Here is a 17,519-nt window from a genome sequence, read left to right as displayed (position 1 = left end):
TGTTTCACACAGCAACTCAAAGTAACCTCAAATTAGCCTTATTGTAAAGAATCTACGGCATTTCTGAAAAAAAAAAAAAGAAAAAAGTAACAACTGGATTACAGACAATCTACCCTTATGTTCTTGACACTTCAACTGCTGCTTCTTTTTGAATCCCCTCACAGTAAGACCACTCACACTAAAATTATTAATAAAAAAAGGACAGTACAGAGCACCTTTCCTGGAATTCAGGTGCCCAGAGATGACACTACACTGCCATGACAGAATCCACTATACTCATTTTTGATCTTCACTTATCACATGAACTATTGTGTCTCCCTGCACAGCCCAACTATCAAGATATGATCTACAGCATATTGCACAATTTAACCATAAGGACTAATAAAAAAACTCAGAGATTATATCTGTACATAGAGGCTTGACCTCATGGAGATAACTGAATATACAATAAAGTATATTCTGAAGGCCTAAGTGGAAATCAGATTCTTTCTGCTGGTTCTGCCATGTTTGGATAAACTAATAATTAGCATATTCTTCAAGCATTCAGAAGTATCGCAAATTATACTTTAAACAATAAACCGTCAATTACAAAGAGGAAGTAAAATTGCCAAATTATACCCAGTGTCAGAGAGATTCTCCTCTGTGTCCTCTGAGCACAGGCTGATGGCTGTAGTTGCAGAGCACAAGCGCCTCTGATGCATGGTATCTAAAAACTTCGCACCGCAGAAATTCCCAAGTTTTCAATGGCTGGGCTCGCTGCCCGGCTGGAATGCGTACTTTAGTGATCCGCCTACAGCCGCTGCACCACCCATCGCCAAGGAGCACCTACAGACTCGGCTCCCAGAGCAGCTCCTGTGCTCCAGAAACGCTGCTGGGCTAACAGAAACCTCCTCGCAAGCGTTCAGCTGCAGAGAACTCAACTCAGCATAGTTTAAAGAGGACAGAAACAAACATGTAAACAGCATCTGTGGCGCCTCTTCTCTACTGACTTTCCTGGAAACGCATTAACCTATTACAGTACTTCAAAATAAATAAGCGAAACAGAGGCGAGGCAAGAGTATACCGTTCTCTCCCAAAAGTTTCTTTCTGCCTGTCCTCTCACTTGCTCTGAGCACGCCGTTCCCTGGGATTAGCGATCCTTTTCACCAGGGATCAAATGAATGACTTTTCCGCTAATGACACTTAAGAGATGCTAAAGCCACCCTGGGCGCCACCAGGGACCCGGCGCGGGGCTGCAGCCCCTGTTCCCACGCCAAGGCTCCAGGAGCGAGGCGAAGCCAAGGGCAAGCCCGGCCCCGGCCGCCGCTCCAGCCCCGGCAGCGCCGGCGGCAGCAGCCGGAGGCCGGCGGGGACCGGGGCCGGTGGGTCGGCTCGGGTCGGGTCGGGTCGGGTCGGGCGGGGACCCGTCCCCCTGAGCCCGGGGCTGCAGGGGGTGCCGCCGCCGCCCCCCCCGGCATGGCGAAGCGCTGTCACTGACGCACATTTAATTCGCCCGGCTGCGGGTACCGCGCAGCGCCGCTCGCATCCTCCCCCCGCCGCCGGGGAGGGGGCGGCTCCGCCGGGGAGGGGGGAAAGTCAAACTGCAGCAACAAAGTTGCTCCCCCAGACCTGCCCCGGCCCCCAGGGGGTGGGCAGAGAGGGGGGCCCGTGCCCGCCTTACCTTGCTTGACGCACTTGAGGCGGATGGGGTCCTTGCAGTGCTTGATCACGGCCAGCACATCCCTGATGGTGAGCCCGGCCACGGGGGTCTCGTTCACCTCCAGCAGCAGTTCCTCCGGCACCAACTTGCTGCCGCCCTCATAGGCCACCTTGCCGGGCTTCACTTCCCCCAGGTAGGGGAACTGCCCATTCTCGGCGCCCCCCTTCAGCTCGAAGCCCAGCTGTCCCTCCGGGTTCCTCACGATCACGATCTCGTGGACTCTGCTCGTCCAGTGGCTTTTCTTCTTCAAGCCCTTGGACATTGCCGTGGGGATGCTCTGCCCGACTCCCTCCCTGCAGTCCGTGCTTCTTCCCCCCCTCCCTGTCTGCCCCCACTCCCCGGGGCAGCCGCGCTCTCCGGGCAGGCTCGGGGCGGGCGGCAGCGGCCGCGGCAGTGCCGGCCGGCGGCCCCGCGGGCTGCGAGCTGGGTCGGGGAGCGCCTCTGTGCCCGCTCCTCCCGGCTTTAGCTGATATCCATGGCAGCCGCGGCGGCCGGACCCTGCCTGCGCGTGGATGCACTAGTTGTAGAGAAACTGGCAGGAGGGAGGAGGGAGGAGGGAGGGAGGCAGAGGGAGGGAGGGAGGGGACGGCCGCGGCGCGGGGAGGAGGAGGAGGGGTGTCGGTGCCGGAGCCGGAGCGAGGCGGGCGCTGCTTCGCCGCTCCCGCCTCGCCTGACCCGGTAGTGAAGGCCGAGAGAGAGGCTGCCTGGCACGGCCGGCAGAAGGCGGAGAACGGCCCTGGCGGGGGGGCGAGGGCTCTCGGCGGGCAGCAGAGAGAGCGGCGACCCCCGCCCGGCCCCAGCGCGGCCCTGGCCGGGAAGGGGCGCTGGGGGGAGCGATGGTGCTGGCCCCGCTGCCTGCCGCGACCCCCCGGACACTGCCCAGCACCGCTCCGGCCCCGGCCGGACACTGCCCAGCACCGCTCCGGCCCCGGCCGGACACTGCCCAGCACCGCTCCGGCCCCGGCCGGACACTGCCCAGCACCGCTCCGGCCGGTCACTGCCCAGCACCGCTCCGGCCCCAGCCGGACACTGCCCAGCACCGCTCCGGCCCCGGCCGGACACTGCCCAGCACCGCTCCGGCCGGACACTGCCCAGCACCGCTCCGGCCGGACACTGCCCAGCACCGCTCCGGCCCCAGCCGGACACTGCCCAGCACCGCTCCGGCCGGTCACTGCAGCCGCGAGGGGACCGGCAGCTCCTCGAACCCATCGGTCGCTGGGGGAGCTGCCCGAGCCGGGGCAGAGAAGGGTCCTGCGGTCGAGGAGCTCTGCTCGCAGCCGGGAAAGACCAAAAGCAGCTGGGCTTCGGGCTGTGGCTACAAAACCAAGCGACACCTGTTTGCTTCGAGGCTGTCCGTGTCAAGGGCGTTTGCGGAGTGGCTTCACACCACTCGGTGGTCTCAGTTTATCGAGTTGTACATGGGCATTATTGTTTACACGGTGCTGGAGCCAGAATTGGTGGCTCAGGTGCGTGCTACACCTGAAGAAGGTATGACAAAGAGGGGTGGCAGTTCGTCCGAAGAAATTTCCTGACTGTCACCCAGCAGGTGTTCACCACCCTCACATAGGTTGCCTTCTGATACTTGTCCTTGGTGGCCAAAATCCCACACTCCAACCTGCAGATCCTCCCTAGAGCCCCAGCAGCGAGATAGACTGTTTAGCAGGTGATTCTGTGGCTCACTTCTCCTGTGAGCTCCCCCTTTATTAGTTCTGTCCTGTGCCTCATGTATGAGAGCCATGGAGTGTACCAATTGGCCTGTCTTTCTGGGAAACTTGCCTTGACTAAAAAAGTAGTTTTCATCCAAAGCGGAGGTTGACAAAATACGCTCAGAACAACATCCTGAGATGGTTAACTTTAAGAAGCGTAGTTTCTGTGCCTGCAGGATATAGGAGAGCGGCATACACGAAAGCAGGGGTCTGCAGATGGGGTATTGAATGGGATAAGGCAGGAGAAATGTATTTTGTGTTGTGGCATGTGATTTAAAGACGGTCAGATATTTTTAAAATTTCAATTAAAGTGACTCTGCAATGAAATTTTTCAAATTGTACTGCTGTTTTTCCTCTTGGTTTCTATGGAAACAGGCCTTTATGTGATCATGCTTGGCTGTGTCTCCTTTACTTCTCCAATAACTTTTGAAGCTGTTGGGCAGTTTCACCCAAATCTATCTCAAATATAATTAAGCTATTTCATGAAAACAGGCAGCTGGGTAAGGCTGAGAGATCCTGTAAATGTCCCAAAGGCTGTAACATGAACTTGCCTCTTATTAAACTGTGATTCACATGGTTGAGAGACCATATAAATGTCTTGGTAATGAGAAAAGTTTCAATTACAGCTCATTATCAGCCTCACTATAAGTCTGTGGGAAACCAGGGCTCTTCAGGTCATTTTCCCTCAGAATTACTTGTGTTCCAGAGGTGGAACAGACACATGCAGAGGGGAAGAAAACATTGAGAAATTACTGACATCTCTATTCTGCAAGTTATTTCACCTGTTTTGCTGGGGCACCCTGGTCAGACGTGCAAAACTCTGTGTGTGAGTGGTTTCACAAAAGTAGGCTCAAAGGATAAACAAATCCAAGACCCCACATATCTGGAAACATGGAATGCATGAGTACAGACAGCTGGAGATGGGAGGGGAGCTGGAGAGGTGCCTTGACTGGAAGGTACTAAGATGTTTTCACTTATGTAATGGTCTCCTTTTCCAAAGACCATCATGAGTGCCCTGTTGTCACTAGGGAGCAGGGTCTCTGGTCTGGACAAAAAGAGGTTAAAGCGATTGGAAAGAAAGCAAGAGAATAGGTAGGTTTGTCTCTCTGTAGCCCTGCCTTTTCAATTAATCTTGGTTTTTAGTTGAGAAATGGTGTAGGAAGCAAATAATTGAAAAGAGGAATACAAGACCTCTCATAATCCAACAGTTTCACAAATTTTACCACAATCACTTCTTTGCTGAGTATGCCAAATCTGCTTTACTCTACTAAAAAAGTTCACTCTACTAAAGCAGTCACCATTTCTTAGTTTATAGTTTGTAGTCATTCTGCTAGTATAGGATTGTGGTTGTTGATTTGTTTTCTAATTAAAATAAATTTTTAAGTAACTCTATGTTTACTACAATATATGTACAACACTAGGACATCTTCCCAAAATGCAGCTTTTAATAAATATGTCAAGAAATATTGGAAATACCCCTAGATGGGGGAAGGGCATCCTGTGGGTGTTATTTTTTCTATTTCTTAGGAGTCCCTAATAATTTATTGATCAGAGTTTTTTAAGTGCTCATTACAATTCTAAGATAGATGACATTACCAGTAGGTAACTGGTAGAACATTTCTGATTTCACATGTGCTATGGACAAATCCAGCTGAATAAACCCTTCATGTCTAACTGCAGTTTTAGTAATTAAAATTGAGAGATTAATTAAAATGTACAGGTGGTGGGATTGGTGTTCCAGGGGCACTAAGTATGCCTTCTGAAGGTGGGCAGCAATGTGAGCCAGACAGACCCCATCATAGGCATCTGCAGTTTGGCAGAGAAGTGGGAGATTAGATGAAAGGAGCCTTAAGAGTCTTCCCAAAGCAGTTCTCTGTGTTATCAGATCATGAGATCAGTTGATCCTCATGTCAGGAAAGGATGGATTTTGGGTTCAGAGACCAAGAAAACTTGTTGAGTACAATGGCAGGTCATAACTGTTAAGATCAGGAGAGAGTAAAAGATGGCTGAAGAATTCAGTGTTTCTCTGCAGCATTTTCTTACAGGAGGCATATGATTTTAGAGTTTTGACTTGACTGTGTATGGGTACAATTTTGTCATCATATAACTGGCTTCAGTGCTTTGAGCCTGGGGCAGTAATACCAGATCTGCATAGTTTGCCTTGCACAATTTCAGCTAATTTTGTTCAATTTTTACAGGGGTAGAGGGGTATCTGTGCAACAAAATTATTCTTGTCTCTGACAGGGCAAGTGTCCCGACATGTGGCTGAGGGGCTGAGTGAGCAGATTTACTGTCTGGTCCCTGAAAAGCTTGAAAAGGACTTTATGATCTGCCTAGATCTTTCTGTTAGTCCCTTCCATTGGTTCATCCCAGGAGCGCATGAGAACTGGTCCTGACTGTGAATGTAAGGGTATCTAACACAAGGGATTTCCTGTGAGCAAAAGTAACAACAGCACATAATGAAACACATTCGCCAAACAACACAAATGCCTTTATTATTCCTTTAAATCTGAGCCTGTAAACACAGGAGCAAGTCACTGTACATTTGGGAGTAAAGTTGAGCACATGAGTAAGCTGAAGTGTGAGACTTCATAAATAATTATATTTGGTAGCTGGAAAGGAATCCTTTCTACTGATACATTACAGATTCAGTAAAAAGTAACTGAATTCTGGTTTTATTTTCAGTATGCCGTGTTTTTAGATAAGTGAATTCCTCAAACAGAAAATGATGTATTGCACATGCCAAAGGGGATAAAAAGAAAATACATCCATTACCTTCTATTATTTATGCAGGAATGGAGTTCTCTGCCTTGTAATTGTGTTTGTAATGTTAGGCTTGAACTCAGAAGACATTAAATTTCCTTCTTCGGCACATGCTTCCTTGTGACTGGATGATAACTACATGATATTGCTATCTCTTATTTTTTCCATTTTAGTATGGGCATAACTCCTCTTCTCTCTACAGTTTTCTGTTCAGCATGTCAGCCACCCAACAGTTATTCTTAAATAAGCTTCTCAACACTACAATATAGATTCACCACAAGACATGTATTCATCTAGGACCAGGAATTCAGATGATTAAATCTAAATTCACAAATATTTTCCCTATACCCTTAGCTGTCTGAAAAGTTTGTAATAGATAATCTTGCCATCAGTGGAGCTCCAGAGTGTCGTAGCTGATTTCTTCTGCCTTGAGGTCTAAATGTTCCCTATGGGAATCTGAGAAAATTCCAAATCCTTTATTTCTGTGGATAAAAGTTTAAAATTCCAAACCTTCTCAGCTGGAAATTTCACAAAAAACCCCACTAGATATTTGTTACCACATTTACTACAGTCACACATGTCTTCTATGAGCTTAGTTTTACTAGTATGAGCCTAGAATTATTTCTAGTATAATCTTTTCCCATTTCCTGGCTTCAGCTTTTGAGAACACTTGTTTCAGAAAGGCTAAAACCTCAGGGTATTTGTCTAAAAACCTTTCCCCAAGTCCTCAAAATTCTCAAGTTTGATAAAAAATATGTTTTATTATACTACAGATCAAAAGAATTATTGTGTGTGTTTGGTTGGGTTTTTATTTGTCTTACACCAAAATGTTCCATAGCTTTGGCCATCAGTGCTTCAAAATAATTTGTTATTTAATTTTAAACTTCAACATTTTGTAAATCATACATCTGGCAAAAATGGAAAGCGATGGTAATACTCAGCTATCTCAAGCCATTGGAGGATTTCTGTTTTGGCAATAGCTCTTGCAGAGGGTAAATCTGGTCACTTCTGCCTGTGAAGAAAACAGTCTCTATGGCTATACTGAAAGATAAATGCTACTTTTGGGAGCGGAGAAAAATCAAAGACTGAAGTTCAACTAAATAGTATTGTTTACAACAGGTTTATAAGATTGCAGGAAACATTTTGTTCTCTCCTTCTCATCTCTGTATTGGCTTTTGTTTTAAATGTGATCTTTCCCAGTTACCTTTCTCTTTTGCTATCAAATTTTGATATTGTACACTTCCTGTCAAACCTTGGTATTGTATACTTCCCATGCTGCTCTTGCTAGCTGCTCATGAGTTGATTAAGGTGAGATATAGAAAATTTGTTAGAGGTCAAAAACTTCCTCAGGGAGAAAGTTCTGGAGACAGTCTGTCAAAATAAATTTGAAAAGAGCCATTGAAATAAACAAATGATAGCCTCTTTCTACAGAAATGTGAGTTTAAATTGCATCCCAGTAAATATCCACAGTAGAAGACAGAATAAGACAGAAGCAAAACTGCACACAACACCCCATCAAAAAATAATCCTTTAAATTTGTCCTGACAGTAGAAAGATAGCAAACCAACAAGTATCTGTTACAGTGAAATGATAGAGAAGTGTGAGGCTCACTGTGAATTACTGCTGCTGAGTGGTGGCTGGTATTCTGAAAAATAGCAGATAAAGTGGCTCAGTAAGAGCCTGGGTTTGAATTGATGACTTCTCTACTGCCACGGCACCAGTTTGTGCACTTGATAGTTAAAGTTACCCTGTGTCTAGTCTCTTCATTTTCCAGTTTTAATATTTAGTATTCAGTGATCTACCTCACCATTACAATATCCATTAACATTTGGTTATTTCTGGTATGTGATGATATCTTAGATTAGCAAACTACGGTGCACCTATTCTCTGAATTCTTTTTTCCTTGCCTTATTTTCATTCCCCTTGGATTAGACAAAATGAGACTTTCCTCTTTCATGTTTATAATCGGTTTCATTTTACATTTCATATGAACTAACAGTGCTGCTGAGATTGATCTCACAGCGTGGCTGGGAAAGGAGATGAATATTTTATGAACTTATAAAAGATAAAATGAAAGCATATTATTCTAGGGATGTATTGTTGATGTTCCATGTAAAATTGTGACAGCATGTCCATTCAGAACCTTATTTGCACATCTCTCTCATCTTTGAGAGGAATAACTTCTCCATGTCAAAATTCTAGCACTTAATGTGATTGTGAAGTCTTTTTGTCATGAAAATTAACAAATACTTCTGAAGTTAGAAGTATTCACACAGACATCACCATGGAAATTTTTAAGAGGTTACATGTTTTGTAGATACATTTCCATAAATATTAAAGCATGGTGCAGAGAGGAGTTTGGAGAAAATGACTCTAAAATAATGCCTGCAGAAGCTCACCCAATGCTTGTCACTGCTCAGAGGCCGTGCATGAGCCAAACTGAGTAGGAAAGACACCTCAGTCAATTTAGCGCTTCGGTGCAAGTGGTGCTGAAGCACTGAACTGGCCAAATCCTCAATGTTTTTACCTTAGTAAGCCTGAAGCTTTAATGAATTCAGTTGGGGAGGATGATGTCTGATTTCCATTGCTCTACCACACTTCTAAATTCAGCAGTGTTCCTGATTTGTGCTGCCTCATGACAGCTGAAGGACAGGGTATCCCTTTTCTGATCAGGGGGTGCTGAGAATCAGGATCCAGCTGGTCTTCACTGCCTGCTGTCAATGTTTTTCACAGCTGCAGAAACATTTGGATTGCTTTCACTTGCTGGTTGTATTGCAAGATTATCTGGTGATGAAGACACGTTTAAGTAAAAGTATCATCACACTGAGGTTAGTGACAAAAATTATTTTGAATTAGCAGGGCTTAATTTCAGAGTGATATGTAAATACTCAAAACTTGAGTAGCTGGGTAACCCTAGAGCCCTTGTCTCTGCTCCACAACCAGAGTGTGTGTGCCCCAGACGATGTGACATAAGGGCATTTACACCATTTGCACTCCCTGAGGTTTTAGTCAATTTTGTGTATGTAGTCCTGGAATTGGTCCATGCATGCTTAGAACACAAGATGGGCTTTGCTGTGTTTTCGGGATGATAAACAAAGGTGCTTTCAAGGAAGCTGAATCACGTTACTGTGCAGTTTTGGCGTTATTAGGATATGGCTCCATGCTCTGTCACGCTGGTGGCTGTCCATTTTTCTCAGTAAGAACATTTCTGCACAGGTGCTTCCATCAATAGCAGCTCACTGACGGAACTGCACTGTACTGTCAGGTCACTGATGCTCTTCTTAGATGACGTTTTCAGGAGAAAAAAAAGCTTCAGCTGATGTAATGACCTAAATCTAATGATTTGAAGACAGAACCTTCAATCAAGACTTCAACATTTTTGCTCCTGTAAATTGTAGGTCAAGGCCACAGTCTCCAGGAATATTTGACACTTGACCAGAAATCTTGCTTATCCTGGGGAAAACTCCCAGTTAGACACCTCCATTGAATCTGAAGAAGGAAGCATGCTTGCCCTCAAGAAGCAAGACAGGTGCAAGTTAGCCCTTACTGCGAGCAGTTGAGAGGTTTGTGTTGAACACATAGCATATAAAAATAGATTTTAAAAATTTCAGTAGTCAAATTATTCTTATTTTGACTTTGGAAATGTGTTTTCTTGAGCTGAGAGGAAAAGATACCGTACTTTATCATTGCCTTGTTATATGATAGCTGGAAATGAAAGAAACTGTGTTTGCTAGGTGTTGAATTTTTTATCACTAAACGGAAAAAATGTTCTCAGTCACTGTGTAGTTAGAAACACACATGAAGAAGAAACACTACATGGGCAATTAGATTCTTTTTGCAAGTTCTTACATATAATTTAATTAATATGAGAGACTTTATTCAAGGACAGTTTTTTAGCTTTCTTCCATCTGAATAATATTGGAGCTCTCATAACCTTCATGTTATCATGATATTTTATTCTCATAAGGATTCTTTATTTGTGTGTCTTGTTCTTTTCTGTCATAGCCAGTGCCTGGGTTGTTGTGTCTGAGGCCAGTTAACACTTGCTCTTTTGTCCCTTTCAGTTAATGATGCAGGCATTGGTGACTCTAATCCACAGTTCTTCACTCCATTCTTTTTCACCCCAAGGTTAATAATGAAGTAGTACAATAATGAACATACCATAGGTAAGTAAGGAGTCTAACACCAGTGCTGAGATTTATTTAAAAAGAGGTTTTAAAAGAGTGGAGAGGAAGAAGGAAAGAACTACTGTAATTAGAAAGAACTTTTAAAAGAATTATATTACTTCCCGAAGACTTTGTGATATATATTGGTTTGAGATGTGTCTTGTTTTCACTTTAGATTTTCAATTAAATGAACTTCTTGTCAGATGCCATTACAGACTCCTACCATCACTATGAGCTGTGTGCTATGTATTTACATCATAAATCAGGGATTATGCTCTGAACAGATTTGAATACAGATATCATGGATAATAGGGGTAAAAGCAGGCAAGATCACATAGTTCCATGATGACTTTCTGAGCATATAAGAGTTGTTGAGGGTGACTGAACACTGGAATAAACTCTGCTGAGAGGTTGACTCACTGTAGATAAGATCCAATAGGGCTCAACCCTGAGCAACATTCTCTACTTGACCCTGCTCTGGGCATTGGGTTGGACTTGGTGACCTCCAGAGGTCACGTCTTATCTCAGCAATTCAGTAATTCTGTGTGGTTGTGTGCCAACCAGACCTGCATCCCTGGAGTCTTCTGACACAGCTGTTCATTGAGACACATCATCTTTGCCATAAAGTTGTATGAAAGCAATATTGTGGATGGAGACCAGTTCTGCAATTATTAGATTGAGAAGTACTCCTTCGTAGCAATTGTCCCATTGACTTTTATATTAAATTGGCTTCTGAGCACCTCTTGACCTGAAGGTTAAGCTCTTAGTCTGCAATTCAATTTAAAAATTAATTGACACTATTAAGACACTTCCAAACCCAGACTGATAACCCTCTTAATTTACAAACCTAGGAGCCCTGAATGAATTAATAATGTGTTTACTGGGTTTCTATATTGGCATTCCTACAATACTAAATGGGTGCAATTGGTATTAGTTCAGCTGGTCTCAGATTGAAACTGATTTCTCCCAGTGATGAGAGAAAATGACAAATTGTTCATTTGACAGGATTTTTTCTCTTGTGGGATACACTTTAGAAAGGAGTGCTGGATAGTGCACTATCCTACAGACATAAGCTAATAATTAATAATTTTTTTATTTATTTTCAGGTGAAACCAAATTTTCAGTGGGACCCACATAGTGCTGCATTTATTATGTGATTTAATTTTTGGGTATGCATTTTTAAGTGTCACTGAAGCAAATCTTTTGTCCTTGCTGCTTGCACTTAAAAAATGACTGCTGCACTGGCAGCTGTTTCCATTCAGTTTTAGTATAAGAAAACATCTGACCTACTCAATTAACATTATTATTTTCTGAAGTACTTAATTGTTTTCCTGATATTGCTCCTTCAATTTTGGTATTCAGTAACCTCAGGATGCCCTTCTCTCAGAAAGTACACAGGTTTCCACCTGCAGATTTTGTCTATGCAATGATCTTCCTAAAGCAGATCTGCACACTGGTGGACCTTGGCTTCTACTGAAGTCCATCATTTTAGCACTATCTTCAAAAGAAATAAAGTTAGTCAGATTTTTTTTAGTTATTTTTGTACATTAAAAAAAATGTTGAAAGTTGTTGCTCTTGGATTGTACCATGGCAAAATCTAAGACATTAGTATTGAAACTGTCTTCTCAAGCTAGCCAGTTTATTGTTAGAAAAAAAAAAAAATCCACAGCAAAGAAAGAATTAGACTAGAATTTTCAGCATCTTATACAGAAGTCTCCTTGAGGATCATGTTATCAGTCATTGCAAGGGAGCAAGAAGTCACCTTGTTTCTTAGACAGCAATAACCAAACAGATAAAAAATAGGTCAGAATTGAACCTTTTCAAGGTTTGTTTGTTTTTTATACATTTGAAGGAAATAAGTCAATTTTGTGATTTAGAAATAGCGAGTCTCTTACAGCCAAAAAGAACAAGTAAAGTAATTTACACTTCTTCTAGGTGTAAATATGACAGCATTAAACTCCATTGAATTGATTTGCATATATGTATGTTATAATTAATTATCAAAACAAAGTCTGTGTGAATATAAAGAGGCTCACTTTAATCCTGGTGCGAAAAAGAGTTAAAATAAACTTGAATTTCTGTTCTTAATGATTTATTTTGAACTTCAGTATTCTACTATATGTACATATATCCCACAGTTTACCTTTAGTTTGACATGTAAATGTTGCCATTGAGTAGTTATAAGTCTAGTTTGTCATTTGAAAAGTGGATTATTTTCTAGGATAATTGCTGGAGATGTAGAAGGCAACATAAATTTTTTACAAAGAATGTAGCTGCTTGTATTTTTGTTCTGAATCACAGGCGCTTTTTATGATTCTAGAAATTGTGATTCTAGCAGCGATTTTGACTGTTACGAGTGCTTACACTTTGGGAGCTCACTCCTTTTTGAAAAAGCATGGCACTTGACAGTGTTTGTTACTACTAACACTTGGCTTTCTGCAGTGATAAGAGGATGGCAGTAGGCAGGTGTTACGCTGTGACTACTACTTAGCAGGAGAAACTTGCTCCTTATCCTAGCCCTTATTCTCCCATCTGCTTGCTTCACTCACTGTTGTGTCTGGCTGGAATCCAGATCTGTAAACTCTTTTGGGGACTTGGATTTTTTTTATTTTTTAAATTCCATGCTTCTAGATAACTTAACACAGCAAGCACAATAATTATCCCTTCTTCTAAGGCTGCAGAACAAGTACTGTACTCTACAGTCATGACTCCTGACCATCAGAACTTAACAAATTGTAGGACTGCTTTGTGGCTCTGTCCCTCACTGTGTAGCTCAATTTTCTTCTAATAGGAATAAGCATTCTTAAGTGCCCCTATTTGGGCTAACAAAAATAATTGGTGTATCTACTACACCAGGCTAAATTAGTAAATAAATTTAACCATTTATTATAATAGCATCTTGTTGGTGGTAAATTGAATTTAGTTGACCATTATTAGTTAGAATAAAGAGTACTGCAACAGTTCCTTGTTATCTTTAACTTCTTAATTAATCAATGAGCTAATACTTGGGTGAAATCAATGTATATTCATACTTTTGTTTTATTTTACATTTGGGTTGGGGATTTCTTTTTACCAAAAGTTGTTTGGAGTATTGTGCTAATAACACCAATGTTGTGGGTTCAATACTCATATGAGCAATGCACTTAAGAGTTGGATTTGATGATCTTTGTTACTCCCTTCCAATTCAGAATATTGTATGAAAAATTACTGTAGCCTGTTTTAAAACTGTGATTTATGGCAAAAACAATACGTCGTTGCTGTGGAAAGTTATGGAGCACATCTTGAGTGCCATAACACTTAAGTGCCAGCATGCAGGCCAACCAGGGATCAGACCCAGACAACAAGGGTTTGTGAAAGGCAGGTCCTGCTTGACCAGCCTGAGCTCCTTCTATGACCCACATGGGAGGTGACCCACACAGTGGATGAGGGAAAGGCTCTGGGTGTTGTTTTCCTGGACTTTAGTAAAGCCTTTGACACCATTCCCACAGCATTCTCCTGGAGAAACTGGCTGATCATGGCCTGGATGGGAGCACTGTTCACTGGGGATAAAACTGGCTGGAGAGCTGGGCCCAGAGGGTGGTGAATGCAGTCACAGCCAGCTGGTGGCTGGTGCCCAGTGGGGTTCCCCAGAACTCAGTACTGGGGCCAGTCCTGTTTAATATCATTATCAATGATCTGGACAGGGGGATCGAGTGTTTCCTCCATGAGTCTGGAGATGACACGAAGTTGAGTGGCAGTGGTAATCTGCTGGAGGGCAGGAAGTTTCTGCAGAGGGATCTGGACAGGATTGATGGGCTGAGGTCAATTGTGTGACAAGGCTGAGTGCTGCACTTTGGCCACAACTACCCCAGGCAGCACCACAGGCTGGGGCAGTGTCTGCAAAGCTGCTTGGTGGAAAAGGACCTGTGGGTGCAGGTCAACAGGTGAACAGCAGCTGGATGTGAGCCAGCTGTGCCAGGGGGCCAAGAAAGCCAGTGGCATCTGGACTTGTATCAGCAGCAGTGTGGCCAGCAGGACCAGGGCACTGATTGTCCCCCTGTACTCAACACTGGTGAGGCCACATCTCAAATCCTGTGTTTGGTTTTGGGACCCTCACAAAAGGGACAACATTGAGGAGGACATTATTAAGGTAATTCCCTCTCAAATCACGGCTTGGCAAGATTTAATTTTAAATTTTTTCCAAAAAGGGATCTCTAAGGACATTGCTGGAGTGAGTCCAGAGAATGGCAGCTGAACTGATGAAGCCTCTGGGACATTATGAGGAGTGGCTTTAACATTATAAGGGAGTCAGGGTTGTTTAACCTGGAGAAAAGGAAGTTCAGAGGGGATCTCATCACTCTGTAACTACCTGAAAGGAGGCTGTAACAAGCTGGGGGTCAGACTCTTCTCTGAGGTAACAAATGACAGGACAAGAGGAAATGGCCTCAAGTTGTGCCAGAGAAGGTTTTGATTTAGGAGAAATTTATTCTCTGAAACAGTTGTCAAGCACTTGAACAGGCTGCTCAGTGGAGTGGTGGAGTCACCATCCCTGAAGGTGTTTAAAAGATGTGTAAATGTTGTACTTAGAGACATGGTTTAATGGTGGAGTTGGTAGTGCTGTGTTAACAGTTGGACTCAATGATCCTAGAGGTCTTTTCCAACCTAAATGAATTATGTGATTCTATTCTGCAATGCAAATGGATTTAGACTCTGAATGCACACATTTTTAAATGTGCTTTGAACTTTAAACAAATAAGCAGTTTCTTTACGGGCATAGCTCATTAAAGAAGCACAAAATTCCTGCAGGTGATTCTAGGATCAGTGCCCTGCATAGTTATGTTGACACAGAAAATGAAGCTGTTATGGCCTTGAAGAAGCCAAAGGGAAGAAGAGGATTTGTAATTATGTTTGAGGTATTCAAAATTATTTAAAATTTACTTTATCTACAGGGTTCACAAACTTTTCTCAGGCTCTCCCATATTTTCTTCAGATGAGTTCTAAAATAATTCTCTGCTTACATTTCCTAGCTTTAGGTTCACCTTGCCTGGCAAAATTTACAAGTGCAGATGAACTTGCAACTAGTACAGTGAACTATCAATCTATTATTCCATTTTATTAGAACAGTAATGAAAATCTGATGCTCAAGTGCTTAAACTTAAATGATGTATTTCTGAATTTGTGGGCTACACACTTGGGAAAGAATCAGCTGGACAGGATGCTGTCCCTGTGCACTGCTCTTTGCAGCATAACATGCTTTATTATGTTGCTGTTTATTTATTATCCCTCTAAAGCATTATTGCAGTCAAGATATACTTATGTAACAGGACATAAAAATAATTTGCGGAGTAGTAGACGGAAGTTAAAATACTCTGCTGTCAACATTAGACAGGATTTAGTTAGAAAGCTAAGAGGAAAGTCATAGAAAATGTAATCTTCTCTATTTTTTCCTTGTCTTAATCTTTGCTATTCCTTCTCTGTACATGACATATTTAATCAGATGCAACTGCATGAAGATTCCTGAATCTTTAGAGATCCCTTCTTGGAAAAAATTAATGTAAATCTAGCCAAGCCCTGATTTGCAAAGGAATTATCTTAAAACTGATTTTGAATGACAGTCATATTTTACTTTTTTTTTTTTTTTTTAACTTAGAAATGTTAATATACCTGTCATAGTAAACAGCTTTTGATTAGAAACAGATTTTGAATTAAAAATTACACTGTTTCCCAAGGATGACACTTGAATTACCTGTATACACAAAAGTGAGAAAAGAAATTAAAACAAATTATTATTTAGAATAAATTTTTACTATTGTGTCCAAATAAAAGTCACTATAATACTTCAATAATTTATGATTATTTCCAGAATCTGTTAACAAATGTGTTAATGCAAGCATGATTAAACTGTACTTTGACATATGGTATGATGTTTATAAAGGAGCATAATCTGATGAATAAAAGAGATGCAGATTGATAGTTTATAATATTATAGGAAAGTGGATTTGATTTCTTTCCTAAGTGTCTCCCAACTTCTCTGAAGTGTTAGATTCAAAGTTCAAAACCATTTCTGTAAGGTGGTGGTGGTGGTGTTCATTTTTCCTGCTTGAATGAATAGGTGCAAAAGTTAATTTTGGTGTCTGGAGCTTTCCTGAAGGAGCTAAAAAGCTGAGTCTCCTTGGTGAAATCCACCCTGCTCCTCTGAGGCATCTTTGACAAGGCTCAGAGAAGCAATTGAGCTGCCAACAGACAAGAAGTGGGTGGAATCATTTGGCTGTGGGGCTCCAAGAGCCTTCTGAGCCTTTGGGATATGTCAGAGGTGAGATCTTTCCCTGCCCAGTTGACATCAAACAGGAGGGCCCCACCAGCACCCACAGTTGTGTGGTTGAGCCAAGGGACACCTGCAGAGAGGCACAAAGTCAGGGCAGCAGGAGCAGGGTGGACTCCTGTGCTGGGAAAAGGGTGTTCATTTGGGGAATAGCTACAGCACTGCGAGAGATGCCAGAAACAGCATCGAAAAGCAGTGGTGAGGAGGACTCAGGTTTTGCTAGGAGCTGTAAAATGCTTTCAAAATTAAGCTTACTGAATATCATTCCCTTATTCTTGTGCTATATCCTGCATAAATTAATATATATAGGTATGATATATAATATGGCTATATTTTTGTGTCCTCGTTTGTATGGGAACCGCAACTATTAAAATTAATATATATAACAGTTATCTTCTGTTAGTAGCTGCAGAATAGAATTATAAATACTGCTTTTCTTAATACCCATAAAACTTTGCTGTTGTGTGGGCAAGGCTCCAAATGCTGCGTTTCTGTAAAATAGCTACCAAAATCAGCTACTGTTCATTTAAAGTGTCATTTGGAAACCATGGGAATAGGAAACCTTGATTGGGGGAAAAAAATATTTCTATCTATATACTTTGTAAAATATGTAACAACTTCAGAACCTGCAGATAGCGGGTGTGGTGACATTTTTCATGTAGATTAAACAAGTGGAGTCCAGAGTCCCCAGTTAGGATAGCAAATTGTCACCTTGATTTCTAAAAACCTCCTGCAGAAGAGAGCAATTGACTGATCTGTGCTGAATCTGGGTAAGCGTCTTTCAAAGATGCACTGCACTGGTTCCAGATGTGGGGCTCCAGAAGGACTTGGGTCTTACAGAGTTACGGGTTGACTTTGAGTAGTCAGGGGAAACTTTGAGCTAT

The 17,519-nt window shown here is 42.6% G+C and overlaps 1 protein-coding gene across 2 annotated transcripts in view; it reads right to left on the bottom strand.

The window, feature by feature from the left end:
• Positions 1 to 2,223, bottom strand: part of LOC131591889 (membrane-associated guanylate kinase, WW and PDZ domain-containing protein 2) — a 706,821-nt gene extending 704,598 nt beyond the window's left edge. For both annotated transcript variants that reach the window (XM_058862997.1, XM_058862998.1), the window contains exon 1: positions 1,661 to 2,223. In XM_058862997.1, the coding sequence (XP_058718980.1) occupies positions 1,661 to 1,961 (301 nt within the window). In that variant the 5' untranslated portion in view covers positions 1,962 to 2,223. The remainder of the gene's footprint in view (positions 1 to 1,660) is intronic.
• Positions 2,224 to 17,519: the final 15,296 nt, after the last annotated feature.

This window comes from Poecile atricapillus, chromosome W, assembly GCF_030490865.1.
Source record: "Poecile atricapillus isolate bPoeAtr1 chromosome W, bPoeAtr1.hap1, whole genome shotgun sequence".
Lineage (NCBI taxonomy): Eukaryota > Metazoa > Chordata > Aves > Passeriformes > Paridae > Poecile > Poecile atricapillus.
The sequence above is the reverse complement of the archived record's forward strand: the minus strand, read 5'-3'. Positions and strand labels throughout refer to the sequence as shown.